At 40.9% G+C, this 20,026-nt stretch overlaps 1 protein-coding gene across 1 annotated transcript in view; it reads right to left on the reverse strand.

Moving 5' to 3' along the window:
* Window positions 1-20,026, reverse strand: part of LOC147361150 (ankyrin repeat domain-containing protein 26-like) — a 78,704-nt gene that overhangs the window by 31,341 nt on the left and 27,337 nt on the right. Inside the window, exons 11-13 of the mRNA XM_086334751.1 lie at window positions 11,174-11,270; window positions 7,911-7,939; window positions 7,751-7,823 (exon numbers count right to left, since the gene is read on the reverse strand). Of these exons, the coding sequence (XP_086190877.1) occupies window positions 7,751-7,823; window positions 7,911-7,939; window positions 11,174-11,270 (199 nt within the window). The remainder of the gene's footprint in view (window positions 1-7,750; window positions 7,824-7,910; window positions 7,940-11,173; window positions 11,271-20,026) is intronic.

Here is a 20,026-nt window from a genome sequence, read left to right on the forward strand (position 1 = left end):
GCCTCATGGTCACGTGTGCTTTTGAGATTGGTGACTCTAAACACCATGGGAGGGAGGAATCTGAAGGGCATACGAATAACCGGAGGAAGACAAATCTGAAGGCATTAATACTGGGAACAAAAAGGTGACACAGGCCTGAACTGAGGGAGTGTTTACAGAAATATTTAGGATATAAAACTTTCAGGGTACAGTATAGAATAAATCTTTAAGAAACCAATGAATGTACAAATCCAGGGACCCTGAAGGAGTAGGTACTGCTCGTTGTTTTATAAAATGTATTGACTGAGAAGAAAATGATCAACAGGAACTGACTGAAGTGGCTTCTATCTATTTTGTAGTTTTCCTATTTCACATCGTCCAGTGTTGAAGGGACTCATGTAGGCATTTTATTTGAATTTGTTTTTCCCGGACCTACCAAGCTCATGGAAAAACAAGAGCAAAGACTCAGTTGTATAGATTAAAAGAAAAATAGACAAACAGGTTGAGTTTAGAGCCTGTAGTCACTATTCTAGGAGATAACTGAGAATATTCTGTAAATGCAAGGTGAGGATAGAAAAGAAAAAAGCACAGGAATGAAAAAAGAAACAGTGGATGATTTCTTACCATAGCCCTGACCGTATGACTGATTAAGGGCGCTAAATTAATTAGTATTTATGGACAACACATTATTAGATGTGGTTACTCAATAGACTGGGCGTCCTAGTAGAATCAGAATTGACTTGCTATATACTGCTTTTCAATGATACAGCACTCCTTTATACCAACCTCCCTTGTGAACTCTTAATTCATTACAAATACTAAAACAAGTCGATATACTATGTGGACACAGCTGAGAAGGAGGTACTAGGTAGCAAATTTCCCATGACTCCCATTCCCACTGGGAAAGCCAATTCTAAAAAATACAAAGTCACAGAAAACACAAGAAATATTTTAGTATTTGGTATCAGAGTTGCTTTTGCAGTTATACTGAATATAATCATAACTAATGCTTATGAATTGACAGCCATATAAAACATTGCTATGAAGTCCCATTTTGAGAAGGCAGTCTCTAGATGGCTACCTAGTCTCCCAACTAGTCCCAGAGTTCTAAACATAATCCTGCTACCCACTCTCAGGTATATGCTAAATACCAGCCTGAACGAACTTACTTTTTCCTAACTCTCTTTGTTATTTATTGTATTACCGTGATCAGAGGGAGAATGCAAACACCTTGCTAAGAGGTACTGATTGGCTGCAGGTTGCATAAAAGGAGTCAGCACAAGGTAGACTTTGCCACAAAATCTAATTTGGAACCATCAGAAGGACGATAAGGCTGTGCCCAGGTGGCCCAAAGCTGAGTGTTCTGGGCTTCTGCATTACCTTCTTTGCTTCCTGTTTCCTGGCAGCTCCAACTTGCTGCCAGAGTAATTCCCTACCGGGAACACCACTGCAGTCTTCATCTTTGAACTCCTGGAGTCTACCCAAACTCATGTCTATTGTGTCAGTGATTCCATCCAACCATCTCATCCTCTGTTGTTCCCTTCTCCTCCTGCCCTCAATCTTTCCCAACATCAGGGTCTTTTCAAATGAGTCAGCTCTTCACATCAGGTGGCCAAAATATTGGAGTTTCAGCTTCAACATCAGTCCTTCCAATGAACACCCAGGACTGATTTCCTTTAGGATGGACTGGTTGGATCTCCTTGCAGTCCAAGGGACTCTCAAGAGTTTTCTCCAACACTACAGTTCAAAAGCATCAATTCTTCTGCGTTCAGCTTTCTTTATACTCCAACTCTTACACCCATACAGGACTATTTTTCAACATACAAATATATTATTAAGAAAATGTATATCTACCTTATTTTACACTTAATTATGCCTTATAATACTGTGTGCTCTAGAGACCATGGTTTTAAAAACACCTTTAATGAATGCTACTACTTTAATTAATGTTACAAACCTAGACAACATAAAAAGCAAAGACATCACTTTGCTGACAAAGGTCCATACAGCCAAAGCCATGGTTTCTTCATTAGTCATGTACAGATGTGAGAGTTGGACCATAAAGAAGGCTGAGCACCAAAGAATTGATGCTTTCAAAAAGCGGTGCTAGAGAAGACATCTGAGAGTCCCTTGGACACCAAAGAGATCAAACCAGTCAATCCTAAGAGAAATCAATGCTGAATATTCACTGGAAGAACTGATGCTGAAACTAAAGTGCCAATACTTTGGGCACCTGATGTGAAGAGCTGAATCACTGGAAAAGACCCTGATGCTGGGAAAGATTGAGGGTAGGAGGAGAAGGGAATGGCAGAGGATGAGATGGTGGGATAGCATTGCTGATGAATGGATATGAACTCGGGCAAACTCCGGGAGACGATGAGGCACAGGGAGGCCTAGCGTGCTGCAGTGCATGGGCTCACAAAGAGTTGGACCCGACTTAGCAACTGAACACCACCACCAATGACAACTTCTTTAATTACAATGAGGTGTCTTTCCTCAAATTATCAATATCTTCAGAACTCACTTTTTAAGCCCTGGATAGACATCATAAACTTATATGAGACATGATAGTCTTGTGGGTGACTAATTGTTTCCACGTGAAAATAGGATAAGTCTAGGACCACACTGGATCTAAAGAGCACAGAGCACCATGAAGGAAGAATGAACGCAACACAGAAATATTTGCTTAAAAAAAAAAAAGGAACTCTCAGGTCTAAATTTCTTAAGAGAAATCAAAGAAACAAGCAAGAAATGTAAAAATAAAACTTTAAACCCATGTCAACACAAGGGTCCCTTTATCATTTCACATCCAACCATGCCAATGGTTTAAAATGGTGGTTCTGTAGTGTGCCCTGAGAATCCCTGAAGTCCAGAGACCCACTGGGCCAGGGGACCCAAGAGGTCAAAACTCTTTTCACAACTCTAAATGTTACTTCCATGCTCAATTATGTTCTGAGTGCACACAGGAGTTCTCCAGAGACAGGATATGTGATATCAGAACTCTAATGACTAATGGAATTAGCCATTATGATTGTGTGTGCCTGTATTTTTACGTTTTTTAGTTTTATTTTCCAGGAGTCTCTGGCTGAGGCAAGGGTTGGCGGTGGCCTGCTGCAGGATCAGGGGCACTGAGTGCAGCAGTGCATGCATGGGACCTGTTGAAGGAGGTGCCATTATCTTCATTACCTCCACCATAGTTTGGCCTCAGGTCAAAAAACAGGGAGGGAACACAGCCCCACCCATCAACAGAAAGTCTGATTAAAGATTTACTGAGCATGGCCCAGCCCATCAGACCCAGTTTCCCCCTCAGTCAGTCTCTCCCATCAGGAAGTTTCCATAAGCCTCTTTTCCTTATCCATCAGAGGGCAGACAGACTGAAAACCACAATCACAGAAAACTAACCAAACTGATCACATGGACCATAGACTTGTCTAACTCAATGGAATTATGAGCAAGCCACGCCGTGAAGGGCCATCCAAGACAGACGGGTCATGCTGGAACGTTCTGACAAAACATGGTCCACTGGAGAAGGGAATGACAAACCACTTCAGTATTTTTGCCTTGAGAATCCCATGAACAGTATGAAAAGGCAAAAAGATAGGACACTGAAAAATGAACTCCCCAGGTCAGTAGGTGTCCAATATGCTATTAGAGATCGGTGGGGAAATAAATCCAGAAAGAATGAAGAGATCGAGCCAAAGCAAAAACAACACCTAGCTATGGATGTGACTGATGATGGGAGTCCAGTCCAAGGCTGTAAAGAGCAATACTGCATAGGAACCTGGAATGTTAGGTCTGTGAATCAAGGCAAATTGGAAGCGGTCAAGCAGGAGATGGCAAGAGTGAACATCAACATTTTAGGAATCAGTAAACTAAAATGGACTGGTTTGTGGTTTAGTCCATAAGTCCTGTCCGATGCTTCTGAGCCCATGGGCTATTTGTAGCTTGCCAGACTCCTCTGGCGATAGGATTTTCCAAGCAAGAATGCTGGAGTGGGTTGCCATTTCCTTCCCCAGGAGATCTTCCTGACCCAGGATTCAAACTTGGGTCTCCTTCATGGCAGGTAGATTCTTTACCGACTGAGCTACCAGGGAAGCCCCCAAATGGACTGGAATGGGTGAATTTAACTTAGAAGACCATTATGTCTACTACTGTGGGCAAGAATCCCTTAGAGGAAATGGTGTAGCCATTACAGTCAACAAGAGTCCCAAATGCCGAACTTGGATGCAATCTCAAAAATGACAGAATGATCTCTGTTCGTTTCCAAGGCAAACCATTCAATATCACAGTAATGCAAGTCTATGCTCTGACCAGTAACACTGAACAAGCTGAAGTTGAATGGTTCTATGATGACCTACAAGACCTTCTAGAACTAACACCAAAAAAAAGTTCTTTTCAATATAGGGGACTCGAATGTACAAGTAGGAATTCACGAGATACCTGGAGTAACAGGTAAATTTGGCCTTGGAGTACAGAATGAAGCAGGACAAAGGTGAACAGAGCTTTGCCAAGAGAACGTACTTGTCATAGCAAACACCCTCTTCCAACAACACAAGAGAAGACTCTACACACGGACATCACCAGATGGTCAGACTGATTCTATTCTTTGCAGCCTATTCTATTCTATTCTTTGGAGACGCTCTCTACAGTCAGCAAAAACAAGACCAGGAGCTGACTGTGGCTTAGATCATGAACTCCTTATTGCCAAACTCAGACTTAAATTGAAGGAAGTAGGGAAAACCACTAGACCATCCATCTATGACCTAAATCAAATCCCTTAGGATTATACAGTGGGTGTGGCAAATAGATTCAAGGGATTAGTTTTGATAGACAGAATGCCTGAAGATCTGAGATTCCTGACATTGTACAGAATGCAGTGATCAAGACCATCCCAGAGAAAAAGAAATGCAAAAAGGCAAAATGGTTGTCTGACAAGGCCTTACAAATAGCTGAGAAAAGAAGAGAAGCTAAAGGCAAGGGAGAACAGGAAAGATATACCCATTTGAATGCAGAGTTCCAAAGAATAGCAAGGAGAGATAAGGAAACCTTTCTCCGTGATCAGTGCAAAGAAATAGAGGAAAATAATAGAACGGGAAAGACTAGAGATCTCCTCAAGAAAGTAAGAGATACCAAGGGACCATTTCATGCAAAAATGGGCACAATAAAGGGAAGAAATAGTATGGACCTAACAGATGCAGATGGAGAAGGCAATGGCACCCCACTCCAGTACTCTTGCCTGGAAAATCCCATGGATGGAGGAGCCTGGTGGGCTACAGTCCATTGGGTCGCACAGAGTCGGACAGGACTGAGCGACTTCACTTTCACTTTTCACTTTCATGCACTGGAGAAGGAAATGGCAAAGCACTCCAGTGTTCTTGCGTGGAGAATCCCAGGGACGGGGGAGCCTGGTGGGCTGCCGTCTGTGGGGTCACACAGAGTCAGACACAACTGAAGCGACTTAGCAGCAGCAGCAACTACAGATGCAGAAGATATTAAGAAGAGGGGGTAGGAACACACACAAAAAAACTATATAGAAAAGATCTTCATGATCCAGATAAGCACGATGGTGTGATCCTTTACTTAGAGCTAGACATCCTGGAATGTGAAGTCAAGTGGGCCTTAGGAAGCATCACTATGAATAAAGCTAGTGGAGGTGATAGAATTGCAGTTGAGCTATTTCAAATCCTAACAGATGATGCTATGAAAGTGCTGCACTCAATATGCCAGCAAATCTGGAAATCTCAGCAGTGGCTACAGGACTGGAAATGGTCAGTTTTCACTCCAATTCCAACGAAAGGCAATGCCAAAGAATGCTCAAACTACCTCACAACTGCACTCATCTCACACGCTAGCAAAGTAATACTCAAAATTCTCCAGGCCATCCCTCCATAGCACATGAAACATGAACTTCCAGATATTCAAGCTGGATTTAGAAAAGGCAGAGGAACCAGAGATCAAACTGACAACATCCACTGGATCATCAAAAAAGCAAGAGTTCCAGAAAAACATCTACTTCTGCTTTATTGACCACCCCAAAGCTTTTAACTCTGTGGATCACAACAAACTGGAAAATTCTTAAAGAGATGAGAATATCTTTAAGGACCACCTGACCTACCTCCTGAGAAATTTGTATGCAGGGCAAGAAGCAACAGTTAGAACTGGACATGGAACAACAGACTGATTCCAAATAGGGAAAGGAGTACGTCAAGGCTGTATATTGTCACCCTGCTTATTTAACTTATACACAGAGTACATCATGCAAAATTCCAGGCTGGGTGAAGCTCAAGCTGAAATCAAGATAGCCGGGAGAAATATCACAGATATACAGATAACACCACCCTTATAGTAGAAATTGAAGAAGAACTAAAGAGCCTTTGGATGAAAGTGAAAAAGGAGAGTGAAAAAGTTGGTTTAAAACTCAACATTCAAAAAACTAAGCAATGCATCCAGTCCCATTCCTTCGTGGCAAATAGATGGGGAAAGATGGAAACAGTGACAGGCTTTATTTTGGGGGTCTCCAAAATCATTGCAGATGGTGACTGCACCCATGAAATTAAAAGACGCTTGGTCCTTGGAAGAAAAGCTATGACCAACCTTGACAGCATATTAAAAAGCAGACACATTACTTCGCCAACATTGGTCTGTCTCATCAAAGCTATGGTTTTTCCAGTGGTCATGTATATATGTGAGAGTTGGAATGTACAGAAAACTGCACAGCAAAGAATTGATGTTTTTGAAGTGTAGTGTTGGAGAAGACTCTTGAGAGTCCCTTGGGCTACAAGGAGATCCAACCAGTCCACCCAAAGGGAATTCAGTCCTGATGCTGAAGCTGAAACTCCAATACTTTGGGCACCTGATGTGAAGAACTGACTCACTGGAAAAGACCCTGATGCTGGCAAAGACTGAAGGCAGGAGGAAAAGGGGAAGACAAAGGATGAGATGGTTGGATGGCATCACCCAGTCTATGGACTTGAGTCTGAGTAAACTCCAGGAGTTCTGATAGACAGCGAAGCCTGGTGTGCTGTAGTCCATGGGGTCGCAAAGAGTCGGACATGACTGAGCGACTGAACTCAACTGAACTTCCATATAGTAAACATCAACAGACAGAAACAAAAGTTCCTTGGAATTCCCAATAATTTTTAGAAGTATAATAGGATCCTAGAGCCAACAACTGTCAGAATCACTGTTTCAAAAGATTATGTCTATCAAATAGTCATTAAAGTATGATTACTTCCCCTACTTCTAATAATCAAAGACACCACAAACACCCACACACACAAACACACACACACACAAATGCACACACACACATAGTCTGCTAATGAAAACACCTGATAGGCCTACATTCATCTGTGTAACAACATTATAATGAAATAATTACAAGCTGAAATACAACTGACATTAGCAAGTGAAGTTTTACTCAAGGGAAAGGTTAGAGTTCAAACAAGCATTTGGGGCACAGGAAAAAACTTAGAGTCTAAAATTTAATCTCTAAGATTTCCTGAGAATTATAGAGATTCCAAACTGAGAACTTCAGAGTGTCGAAATGTATACAGAAACATCTTGAGTTGAAGCTTATATTTTAAAAATTTCTTGTTCTTATGCTTGTATCTTTTGTTTCAAATCACGGGTATCAACAATAACATTTGCCTTATGTATGTCCAATTCTTCAATTAAATTTGCAAAGAAAATGTTAAAAGCATGAAGACTGAGCATTTCAAATAGCTCAGTGTCCCTCTTTCCAGAGTTAACTGTGTACTGCAAAATTTACCTGAAATGGATGTTTGGAAATCCTTCATTCTGATTGTGTTATTAGGAACCGAATCTTTCATTCTGACTGCTGGCTGAATGGGGTTTGGAAACAAGTTGATTACTAAATAATGTACATAGGAGACAATCCACAGTTCAGATAAAATTATAAAAGTTTTTACCTTCACGTTAGGATATTTCCCAGGAGACTCTAAGAGGAAAAAGGGACACAGAGTTAATTACATATAAACATGAAAGCCAGCTGTATATTCACACAGTACTGAGCAGAATCCTCGCGCTCAGCCTTGGCACTGAATACATTCCGTTTTAGTGTCTTGTTTTTAGGGGGATCTTAGGACACTGGTAAGACAGACATAGGAATCCACTAAAGATAGTGAAGAAAGAACAGGAATACAGGTTCACCAAAACATGCAGTTAAGATTTCAAAAGTAACATTACGTTTTCAACGGCTTTATAAAACATTAAAGTGCACACAGACCAATGTGAACGTGCTGACTGATGAGGAGAAAGTGGATCTGAATCAGAGGAGCAAGTCATGAACCCTAGAACATAAACGTGAAAGCTGATGGTAAAATGTAACAGCACATCTTGAATGCAACACAGCAGTTATCATTTCCACCATTATGCGATAAGTATTTATCATGTTCTTCAATCTGTCCAGTCATTTAAGAAGTGCACAGCTGGGATGACAGTTCACCAGAATGTATAATTCATTTCTCATCAAAGACAGAGTAATGAACTGATTAGCCTGGATATACACTTGTAGAAAAATGGCTCATAAAAATATTCATTTTTTTTTCCATATCCATGTGGGCTACTGGAATGCCTACTTGTCCTGGCTCCTCTAGTCTAGCCATCTTAAAGTTTCTCAATCCACGCATGCAGGAAGGTATATAAGACACATCTACGAAATAATGTATAATAAATTCTCAATATTTAAATATAATTATCAAAAAGGAAATAATATATTTAATTGCCAAAGAATTATTAGAAATTAAAAATCTTGCATGTTTCAAAATCAGTGTAGTATTTATTAAAAGTATTTCTACATTTAGGGAATGAACCCTATTAATCTGTTTGGCTTCAAAATTTAGTTTAGTTTGGTATATCATGTTAATGCTTCAAAGGATTTCTATGAAACAACTTTCAAAGAATCAGCTATCTTTATAAAAAAAAAAGTCAATGCCTCCTTTTACAAATTAATCTGATTTGAAAAACAAATACCAGTACAACATATATCTTTGATGCCTAAGAGTTACTCAGAGGGGCTGCAGTTTCCCCCACTTCTAGCACCCCCTCCCAGCTCCAGGATTCTCTGGAGCAATAATGATCTTATCTCTTTTCAGAGTAAATACATTGAAGTCATCTAGAAGGAGTTCTCTCAAGTGTCCTCATCAACTCCAAACTCACCTCCCTACGGCCTTCCTTTCCTCCCTTTGTCCTTTCACTAGATTCTCTCCTCTCTAAATGGTAATCTCTGGATCTGTGGACTTAAATCTTTCCCCTTGACATCCTTTCTATGGATCATCCCTACCTGTGGTCTTCTTTACAGACTGGGGCCTGGTGGACCGGAGTCAACGAAAAGAAAGCAAAAGAGAGAGACTAATATTCCCTGGGTTATGTGGAAAACCAATAAAGCCCTAGAATAGGGCTAGTACCGCTCACTAAGACACAGGGCATCCTTCTCAAGGAGGTCTTGAAAGCCCGGGCAGGAAAGTGAGCTCGGCAGGCCTCCACACTCCAAAGACCTAGCCAGAGAGAGAAAGAAGGACACGGGGGACCCAAGTCTCTAGTGGAACAAGGGTGAATTATTCATGTTTGTGTGAGTTTATATATTGTTATAGAAGGAAGGTTTAGGCAAAAAAATAAAGTTAAGGAAAGAACAAAAAACAGACATATAACAACCGTTACCAAGGGAATAACAAAGAATAACAATCGTCACAAGGCCAGAAGACAATCCGTATCTTGAGTAAGAGGGTCGTGACTAAACAGTGTTACTGTAGGGTAGAAGGTACTGAAGGAAATCCACGTATGCATTCCATCCCATGACCTCAGTCCTAGGAACAGCGTGCCACTCCACTCGTTCCTATATACCAGGAACTGATAAGGAAGAGAGGGTTCATGAGAAACAGAAAACAACATACAGGAGTCCTAAAGTTAAATGTTCCCTGACACCTACCATTTCTTTCTCCCTCTTTGCTTAGCAATGGTATCTTACACCTATAACTGCTACTTCAACTCTTTGCTTCCCTCTGGCTATAAACACGGTCAGAAAGAAACACAAAATACTGCTTTTCCTTGATCCTGTTCTGTCCTGCACTATCCAATGCTCTTCTTCCAGATTTCTCTATATGCACGGCTACACCCTTGCTACTCAGAGAGCTTGTTAGGAACACAGAACCTCAGACCTCCTGCTCAGCATGTGCACTTCACACATGGTCCCCAAGTGACTAATTAAAATTTGAGAAACACTGGTCTACACGGAGTCTGCTTCTACATGACTTCAATTTCATTCATTCTCCTGAAATCTCAGCCTCTGTTTCCTCACATGAACACGTCCCCCCAAACTGAAATGGCATTAGAAGTTGGAAACCTTCCAGTGGACTCTCTCTGAGGCTGTGGTTCCTTGGTCTCCCCATCACGCCCCCTGCTCTCTCCTTTCCAGTTCTCTTTAGTCCCATGTGACACCATGCTGGAAAGCAGCAACATTTCGTATGACACCAATTTGCACACATTACAGCTGAGCACCTATGCCCATGCTTCCGGGAGGAGGATGACACAGTGCTCTGCACACCCAGGGACCGCAGTTCTGAACGTCTTCCTAATAACAAGTAAACAGGAAGAGGTGAGAACTTTGCTGTTCTTCTCTGACAAGTTTTGGTGCCAGAAGCTCACTTTGAATTCATCATCCATGTCAAATATTCTCCCTTTATCTAAAGACCTTCATTATTTATTGCCCCCTTCCCCCACAGACCTGTGCTTCCTTTTCTTCATTTCCTCCCTGTACCCTCTGTCTCTCTCATCCTTCATTCCCTCTTGCTTCTTATTTCTTGACCTTCCTTAGGTCGTAGAGTATCTTGAAACAGAACTAATCATTTGTTTTTGGTCATGTGTCACATGGAATCTTAATTCCCTGAGCAGGGATCGAAACTGCACCACCTGCATTGGACAGTCTTAACCGGACAAAGTCTTAAACTTTGGACCACGAAGTAAGTCCAAGAACTAATAATTTAGCTCCTTAAACTGGATTCTCAATGTACTCTGTGGTAGACACCTGATAAGATACATAATTGCCCTCCTTTTCTCATCTTTTTTCTCACTACCCATCTGACAGGTGATTTTCTTTGCCTCTTAGAATGTATCAGCATTCCCATTTTCAATCAACGTTCTGTCAAATCATTTTTCTGTAAAACACAGTTCTTACCTTCTACTTGTCCATTTAGTGTCTTTTTTCCTCTTTGACCAGAAGTTCCAGGTAAATGATCCACATACTTCTGTGGAAGGATCTCAGAGATACTCTGCTAGAATGAGTGATAACACTGAGTTGCATGAAGAGTTCCTAATCCCTTTTGAAGAAAGACCCTAGTTTTAACCTGGTTAAGACAGGGTTGCCAAGATCCCACAGTTGCTATGTGACAGAACCAGGATGCTGAATTCAAACATGGTACTGCATCACCAAGCAGTGGCTGCCACATCTAAGAGACCAGGCCCTTCTTATCTCCTTCCATAGCTGCCACCTTCAAACTGGGCACCGTTACTTTATGTTACTTCAAGTATGGCTGCCATAAAGGTACTCTGCACGTGCTACTTAAGCTATGCAAAGTGGTTTGCACTTACTAAAACATCACTAAAGCTAACTGCTGTTATTTTAGCCCCACATATTTATTACTATTTCCCATGCTTTTGCTTCTCTTGAAATGTTCCTTGCAGATCAACTTGACAATCCAAATGTAGTAATATTTTCAAGCTTCAAGCACTATCTTGTCAACATCAATTTGGTAAAAAAAAAAAAAAAACAACAAAATAGAAATGAAAATCAAAACTACAGTGAGATACCACCTCACACCAGGCAGAATGGCCATCATCCAAAAGTCTGCTACCTCTGCTGCTGCTTAGTAGCTTCAGTCATGTTCAACTCTGTGCCACCCTAAGACTGAAGCCTTCCAGGCTTCCCTGGCCATTGGATTCTCCAGGCAAGAATACTGGAGTGGGTTGTCATGGCCTCCTTCTCGACTCGGGGAGGAAATCCAGGTCTCCCACTGAAGGCAGATCTTTACCTCTCAGCCACAATGAGATACCACCTCACACCAGTCAGAATGGCCATCATCAGAAAGTCTACAAACAATGAATGCCAGAGAGGGTGTGGGGGAAATGGAACCCTCTTGCACTGCTGGTAGCAAGGTAAACTGATACAAGCACTATGGAAGACTGTATGCAGGTTCCTTAAGAAACTAGGAATAAAAGCACCATATACCCCAGAAATCCCACTCCCAGGAGTACACCCTGTGGAAACCAAAATGGAAAAAGACACATGCACCCTGATGTTCACTGCAGTGCTGTTTATGATAGCTAGAACATGGAAGCAACCTAGATGGCCATTGACAGATGAATGGATGAAGAAGTGGTGGTACATATATACAAAGGAACATTACTCAGTTGTAAAAAGGAATGCATTTGAGTCAGTTCATCCACCTGGATGAACCTAGAGCCTATTATACATAGTGAAGTAAGTCAGAAAGAGAAATATAAATATCATATACTAATGCACATGTATGGAATCTAGAAAGATGGTACTGACAATTTATTTGCAGGGCAGCAATGGAGAAAGAGACAGAACCGACTTAGAGACACAGGGGAAGGGGAAGAGGGGAGAGGGTGAATTGAATGGAAAGAGTAACATGAAAACTTACAATTCCATATGTAAAATAGATAGCCAATGGGAATTTGCTCTATCACTCAGGGAACTCAAAGAGGGGCTCTGCAACAATCTAGAAGGGTGGGATGGAGAGGGAGATTGGAGGGGGATTTGGGAGGGAGGGGACCTGGGTGAACCTATGACTGATTCTTGTTGATGTCTTTCAGAAAACAACAAAATTTTGGAAAGCAATTATCCTTCATGTAAGAATAAATGAATTTTTTACAACCCTATTTGAACATTCACATGATTTACTGCTTCTTTCCCTGTAGACAGCACACTAACGACTCTAACTTCTTATCTATGTCTTCTGGAATGGTAGGTAAAGATTAAAGGAATGACCTAGATTAAAAAAAAAAAAAAAAAAGGAGTAAAACTATGATTACCTAAGTTGAAGGTTTAAAAGTTTTCAAATACATTTATGATGATCAAGAAGGACTCAATATTCACATCGGGAAAGAAAAAACCAATGAAAAAAATCAAGTAACCACAAGGACTAACTTTTCTATATGGAAGAATTTACATGTTAGTTCCACATGTATAACAAAGAATTGACATGGTAATTTAACATCTATAAACACTGAAATTAATAAAGTTTCTTAAAAATAATGTGTGTGTGTGTGTGTTGGGGGGGCGGCGCAGTCCTAAGATGGCAGAGGAATAGGATGGGCAGACCACTTTCTTCCTCACAAGTTCATTTGAAGAACATTTGAACGCTGAGGAAATTCCACAAAACAACTCTGAATGCTGGCAGAGGACATCAGGCACCCAGAAAGGCAGCCCACTGTCTTCAAAAGGAGGTAGGACAAAATATAAAAGATAAAAAGAGAGACAAAAGAGGTAGGGCCAGAGATCTATCCCAGGGAGGGAGTCTTAAAAGGGGAGAAGTTTCCAAAGACCAGGAAACACTCTCACTGGTGGGTCTGTGGGGAGTTTTGGAATCTCAGAGGGCAACATAACCCGGAGGAAAAATAAATACATAAATAAATAAAACCCACAGATCACCTGCCTAACCGGAACTCCCAGAGCTTACATCTGCCAGCAGCAAGTGCGGGCTGAACAGGGAGGCACGGGCTGCATTGCTTAGGGTAAGGACTGGGCCTGAATGCTCTGAGGGGGCAATCTGAGGGAATTAACATGAGATAGCAACCCAAACTGTGGGATAGCCAGAGAGAGAGAGAAAAAAAAAGAGAGAGAGAGAACTATCCTTTGAAAAGCCCTAACCTAAGGCACTGCCAGGCCCACTCAGAAAACAAAGGACTGAGCAAATACCAGAGGAGAGCTAGCCAGCTGCGGATCGGCCCATCTCCCACTGGAGACAGGGAGGCAGGAGAGGGGCACCCAGAGCTGGAAAGAGGCAAACTCGGCCCCAGAGAGGCATCCTCTACCCAGCTGCAAGCAGGCACCCAGTCACTAACCAAAACCCCTTGGGATTCTGGATGGTTGACTTCTGCCGGAAGGGTCCCAGCCAGAGATCAGCTCCCCAGAAGAGACATACGACACGCTGGAGACGGGTGCACCCGCTGCCACCCAGGAAACCGAGCGGCTGGACCGGGGAGGTGGTAAGATGCACTCCCCACCTGGGGAGACAGCGCTTGCCAAGCACCTGGTCGCCTGAGCTGCTCGGACCTGGGAAGGGCACAAAACGCAGGCCCAACCAAGTCTGCCCCTTTGTGGAGTACCTGAGAACCTGAACCTGACCGGATTAGACCTCGGAAGTGCACACAACCCAGGGCCCGCCTCAGATAGTTCCCCGGCAGAGCAACCTAGAGCCTGAGAAGTGTAGAGTGGGAAAGTGCACGTGCCATGAACAAGGGCAAAGCCAGTGTGGCCGAGACACTGCAAGCACTCCCCACACATGCCAGTGATATCTGTTTGCAGTGTTCCTCTGTCCCCACAGCAGTACTGCACAAGTGAGCCTAAATAAGTAACCACCTTCGCTCCCTTGTGTCAGGACAGAAATTAGACACTGAAGAGAACAGCAAACGGAAGAAGCTAAAATAAACAGAGGGAACCGCTTTGGAAGTGACAGGTGTAACAGATTAAAACCCTGTAGTTAGCAGCGACTACATTGGAAGGGGCCTATAGATCTTGAGAAGTATAAGCCAGATCACATAACTATCTGGAAATGAACTGACCCCACACCGCCCACAACAGCTCCAGAGAAATTCCTAAATATATTTATACTATTATCATTATATAAATATTTAAATTTTATTTTAAAGTCCTCTATTACTCTGTCATGGTCTTTGTAGACCGGGACCTGGGGCCTGGAGTCGACAAGAAGAGGGATGCAGGGGACCCAAGTCTCAAGTGAAACAAAGGTGCTTTGTTTGCAAAAAAGCATGTTTATATATCTTCATCCAAGGCAGCTTTAGGCAGTAAAAAAAAAAAAATAAAATAAAGAGCAAAAACAAAGCCAAGCAAATAACAATATTCGAAGGGCCAGAAAGAATTGCATGTCCTGAGTGACAGGGGCATAGCTGAGCATATCACATTTGAGTGAGGTCACTGGAGGCAGTCACTGAAAGGACCAAGCAGGTGCCCGTTCTCAGGATCTCAGTCCCAGGAACTGCGTGCAGCTCTGCTCGTTCCTGCAGCACCTGATGAGGAATAGAGAATCCTTGAGAAATGGCACACAAAAGAAAAGAATAACATATTGGATCCCTTAAAGCTGAATGTCCCCTGACATTACTCCTTTAATTTTCATTTTTATAACCTACTATAACCTTGCAAAATAAAGACCCTATTTTTAAAGCAAACTTCATATATATATATTTTATAATTTTTGTGACTTTGTTTTGGTTTTTTAATGTTGTATTTTTCAGAGTCTAACTTCTACTCTAGATTTTTAATCTTTGCTTTTTGGTATTTGTTATCAAGTTTGTACCTTTAAGAACCCAATCTTCAGTACCCACTTTTACTTGGGAGTGTGATTCTTGGCTTGATTGCTCTCTCGCCTTTTTGACTCTGCTTTGTCTCCACCAGGTCGACTCTATGTCCTCCCTCCCCCTTCTTTTCTCTACCCAACTCTGTGAATCTCTTTGTGTGTTCCAGCCTGTGGAGAACACTTAGGGACCTGATTAATGCCTGGATCTGTCTGTCTCATTTTCATTCACCCTTTTATCCTCCTGGTCACCTCTGTCTCCTTCATCCCTCTTCTCTTCTCTTTGTAACTCCGTGAACCTCTCCAAGGGGTCCAGACTGTGGAGAGCACATAGGGAACTGATTACTGGCCAGCTTGCTCTCTCCCCTTTTGATTCCCCCTCTTCTCCTCCTGGTCACCTCTATCTCCCTTCTCCCTCTTCTATTCTCCATGTAACTCTGTGAACCTCTCTGGGTGTTCCTCACTGTGGAGGAGATTTTCATCATTAACCTAGATGTTTTATCATTGATGCTGTATAGATGGAGAAGTCTTGAGGCTACTGTAAGAATAAGACTGAAAACCAGAGGCAAGAGGCTTAAGTCCAAAACCTGAGAACACCAGAGAACTGCTGACTCCTGGGAACATTAATTGATAAGAGCTCATCCAAAAGCCTCCATACCTGCACTGAAACCAAGCACCACCCAAGAGCCAACAAGTTCCAGAGCAAGACAAGCCATGCAAATTCTCCAGCAACACAGGAACATAGCCCTGAACTTCAATATACAGGCTGCCCAAATCACACCAAACCCATAGACATCTCAAAACTCACTACTGGACACTTCATTGCACTCCAGACAGAAGAAACCCAGCTCCACCCACCAGAACACCGACACAAGCTTCCCTAACCAGGAAACCTTGACAAGCCAATCGTCCAATCCCACCCACAGCGAGGAACCTCCACAATAAAGAGGAACCACAAACTGCCAGAATACTGAAAGGCCACCCCAAACACAGCAATCGAAACAAGATGAAAAAGCAGAGAAATACTCAGCAGGTAAAGGAACATGATAAATGCCCACCAAACCAAACAAAAGAGGAGGAGATAGGGAGTCTACTTGAAAAAGAATTCAGAATAACGACAGTAAAAATGATCCAAAATCTTGAAAACAAAATGGAATTACAGATAAATAGCCTGGAGACAAGGATTGAGAAAATGCAAGAAATGTTTAACAAGGACCTAGAAGAAATAAAAAAGAGTCAATCAATAATGAATAATGCAATAAATGAGATCAAAAACACTCTGGAGGGAACCAACAGTAGAATAGCAGAGGCAGAAAGTAGGATAAGTGATGTAGAAGATAGAATGGTAGAAATAAATGAAGCAGAGAGGAAAAAAGAAAAACGAATTAAAAGAAACGAGACAACCTCAGAGACCTCTGGGACAATGCTAAACGCCCCAACATTCGAATCAGAGGAGCCCCCGAAGAAGAAGACAGAAAGGCCATGAGAAAATACTTGAGGTGATAATAGTTGAAAACTTCCCTAAAATGGGAAAGGAAATAGTCATCCAAGTCCAAGAAATCCAGAGAGTCCCAAACAGGATAAAACAAGGCAAAACACCCCAAGACACATATTCATCAAATTAACAAAGATCAAACACAAAGAACACATATTAAAAGCAGCAAGAGAAAAACAACAAATAACACAGAAGAGGATTCCCGTGTGGATAACAGCTGATCATTCGATAGAAACTCTTCAGGCCAGAAGGGAATGGCAGGACATACATAAAGTGATGAAAGAGAAAAAACTACAACCCAGATTACTGTACCCAGCAAGGAGCTCATTCAAATATGAAGGAGAAATCAAAAGCTTTACAGACAAGCAAAAGCTGAGAGAATTCAGCACCATGAAATCAGCTCTTCAACAAATGCTAAAGGATCTTCTCTAGACAGGAAACACATAAAAGGTGTACAAACTCAAACCCAAAACAACAAAGTAAATGGCAACGGGATCATACTTATCAATAATTAACTTAAATGTAAATGGGTTGAATGCCCCAACCAAAAGACAAAGACTGGCTGAATGGATACAAGAACTAGACCCCTATATATGTTGTCTACAAAAGACCCACCTCAAAACAGGGGACACATACAGACTGAAAGTGAAGGACTAGAAAAAGTTATTCAATGCAAATAGAGACCAAAAGAAAGCAGGAGTAGCAATACTCATATCAGATAAAATAGACTTTTAAATAAAGGCTGTGAAAAGAGACAAAGAAGGAAACTACATAATGACCAATGGATCAATCCAAGAAGAAGATATAACAATTATATATGCACCAACACAGGAGCACCACAATATGTAAGGAAAATGCTAACAAGTATGAAAGTGGAAATTAACAATAGCACAATAATAGTGGGAGACTTTAATATCCCACTCACATCTATGGATAGATCAACAAAACAGAAAATTAACAAGGAAACACAAATTTTAAATGATACAATGGACTAGTTAGACCTAAATGATATCTATAGGACATTTCACCCCAAAACAATGAATTTCACCTTTTTCTCAAGTGCACATGGAACCTTCTCCAGGATAGATCACATCCTGGGTCATAAATCTAGCCTTGGTAAATTCAAAAAAATTGAAATCACTCCAAGCATCTTTTCTGACCACAATGCACTAAGATTAGATGTCAATTACAGGAGAAAAACTATTAAAAATTCCAACATATGGAGGCTGAACAACACGCTTCTGTATAACCAACAAATCACAGAAGAAATCAAAATATGCATAGAAATGAAGGAAAATGAAAAAAACAACTCAAAACCTATGGGACACTGTAAAAGCAGTGCTAAGGAGAAGGCTCATAGCAATACAGGCTTACCGCAAGAAACAAGAAAAAAGTCAAATACATATCCTAACTCTATACCTAAAGTAAGTAGAAAAGGAAATGAAGAACCCCAGGGTTCGTAGAAGGAAAGAAATCTTAAAAATTAGGGCAGAAAGAAATGCAAAAGAAACAAAAGAGACCATAGCAAAAATAAACAAAGCTAAAAGCTGTTTCTTTGAGAAGATAAATAAAATTGACAAACCATTAGCCAGACTCATCAAGAAACAAAGGGAGAAAAATCAAATCAACAAAATTAGAAATGAAAATGGAGAAATCACAACAGACAACACAGAAATACAAAGGATCATAAGAGACTACTATCAGCAACTATATGCCCAAAAAATGGACAACTTGGAAGAAATGGACAAATTCTTAGAAAAGTATAACTTTCCAAAACTGAACCAGGAAGAAATAGAAAATCTTAACAGACCCATCACAGGCACGCAAATCGAAACTGTACTCAGAAATCTTCCAGCAAACAAAAGCCCAGGACCAGATGGCTTCACAGCTGAATTCTACCAAAAATTTCTTCCAGAAAATTGCAGAGGAAGATAAACTTCCAAATTCATTCTATGAGGCCACCATCACCCTAATACCAAAACCTGACAAAGATGCCACAAAAAAAGAAAACTACAGGCCAATATCACTGATGAACATAGATGCAAAGATCCTTAGCAAAATTCTAGCAAACAGAATCCAACAAAATATTAAAAAGATCATACATCATGACCAAATGGGCTTTATCCCAGGGATGCAAAGATTCTTCAATATCTGCAAATCAATCAACGTAATACACCACATTAACAAATTGAAAGCTAAAAATTATATGATTATCTCGATAGATGCAGAGAAAGCCTTTGACAAAATTCAACATCCATTTATGATAAAAACTTCCCAGAAAGTAGGAACAGAAGGAACATACCTCAACATAATAAAAGCTATATATGACAAACTCACAGCAAACATTATCCTCAGTGGTGAAAAATTGAAAGCATTTCCCCTAAAGTCAGGAACAAGACAAGGGTGCCCACTTTCACCACTACTATTCAACATAGTTTTGGAGGTTTTGGCCACAGCAATCAGAGCAGAAAAAGAAATAAAAGGAATCCAGATTGGGAAAGAAGAAGTAAAACTCTCATTGTTTGCAGATGACATGATCCTCTACATAGAAAACCCTAAAGACTCCACCAGAAAATTACAAGAGCTAATCAATGAATATAGTAAAGTTGCAGGATATAAAATTAACACACAGAAATCCCTTGCATTCCTATACACGAACAATGAGAAAACAGAAAGAGAAATTAAGGAAACAATTCCATTCACCATTGCAATGAAAAGAATAAAATACTTAGAATATACCTACCTAAAGAAACAAAAGATCTATATATAGAAAACTACAAAACACTGGTGAAAGAAATCAAAGAGGACACTAATAGATGGAGAAATATACCATGTTCATGGATTGGAAGAATCAATATAGTGAAAATGAGTATACTACCCAAAGCAATCTATAGATTCAATGCAGTCCCTATCAAGCTACCAATGGTATTTTTCACAGAACTAGAACAAATAAGATCACAATTTGTATGGAAATACAAAA

Source organism: Bos grunniens, chromosome 13, assembly GCF_055505025.1.
Source record: "Bos grunniens cultivar Pamir isolate PY7600 chromosome 13, Bosgru_T2T1.0, whole genome shotgun sequence".
In the NCBI taxonomy this organism is placed as follows: Eukaryota; Metazoa; Chordata; class Mammalia; order Artiodactyla; family Bovidae; genus Bos; species Bos grunniens.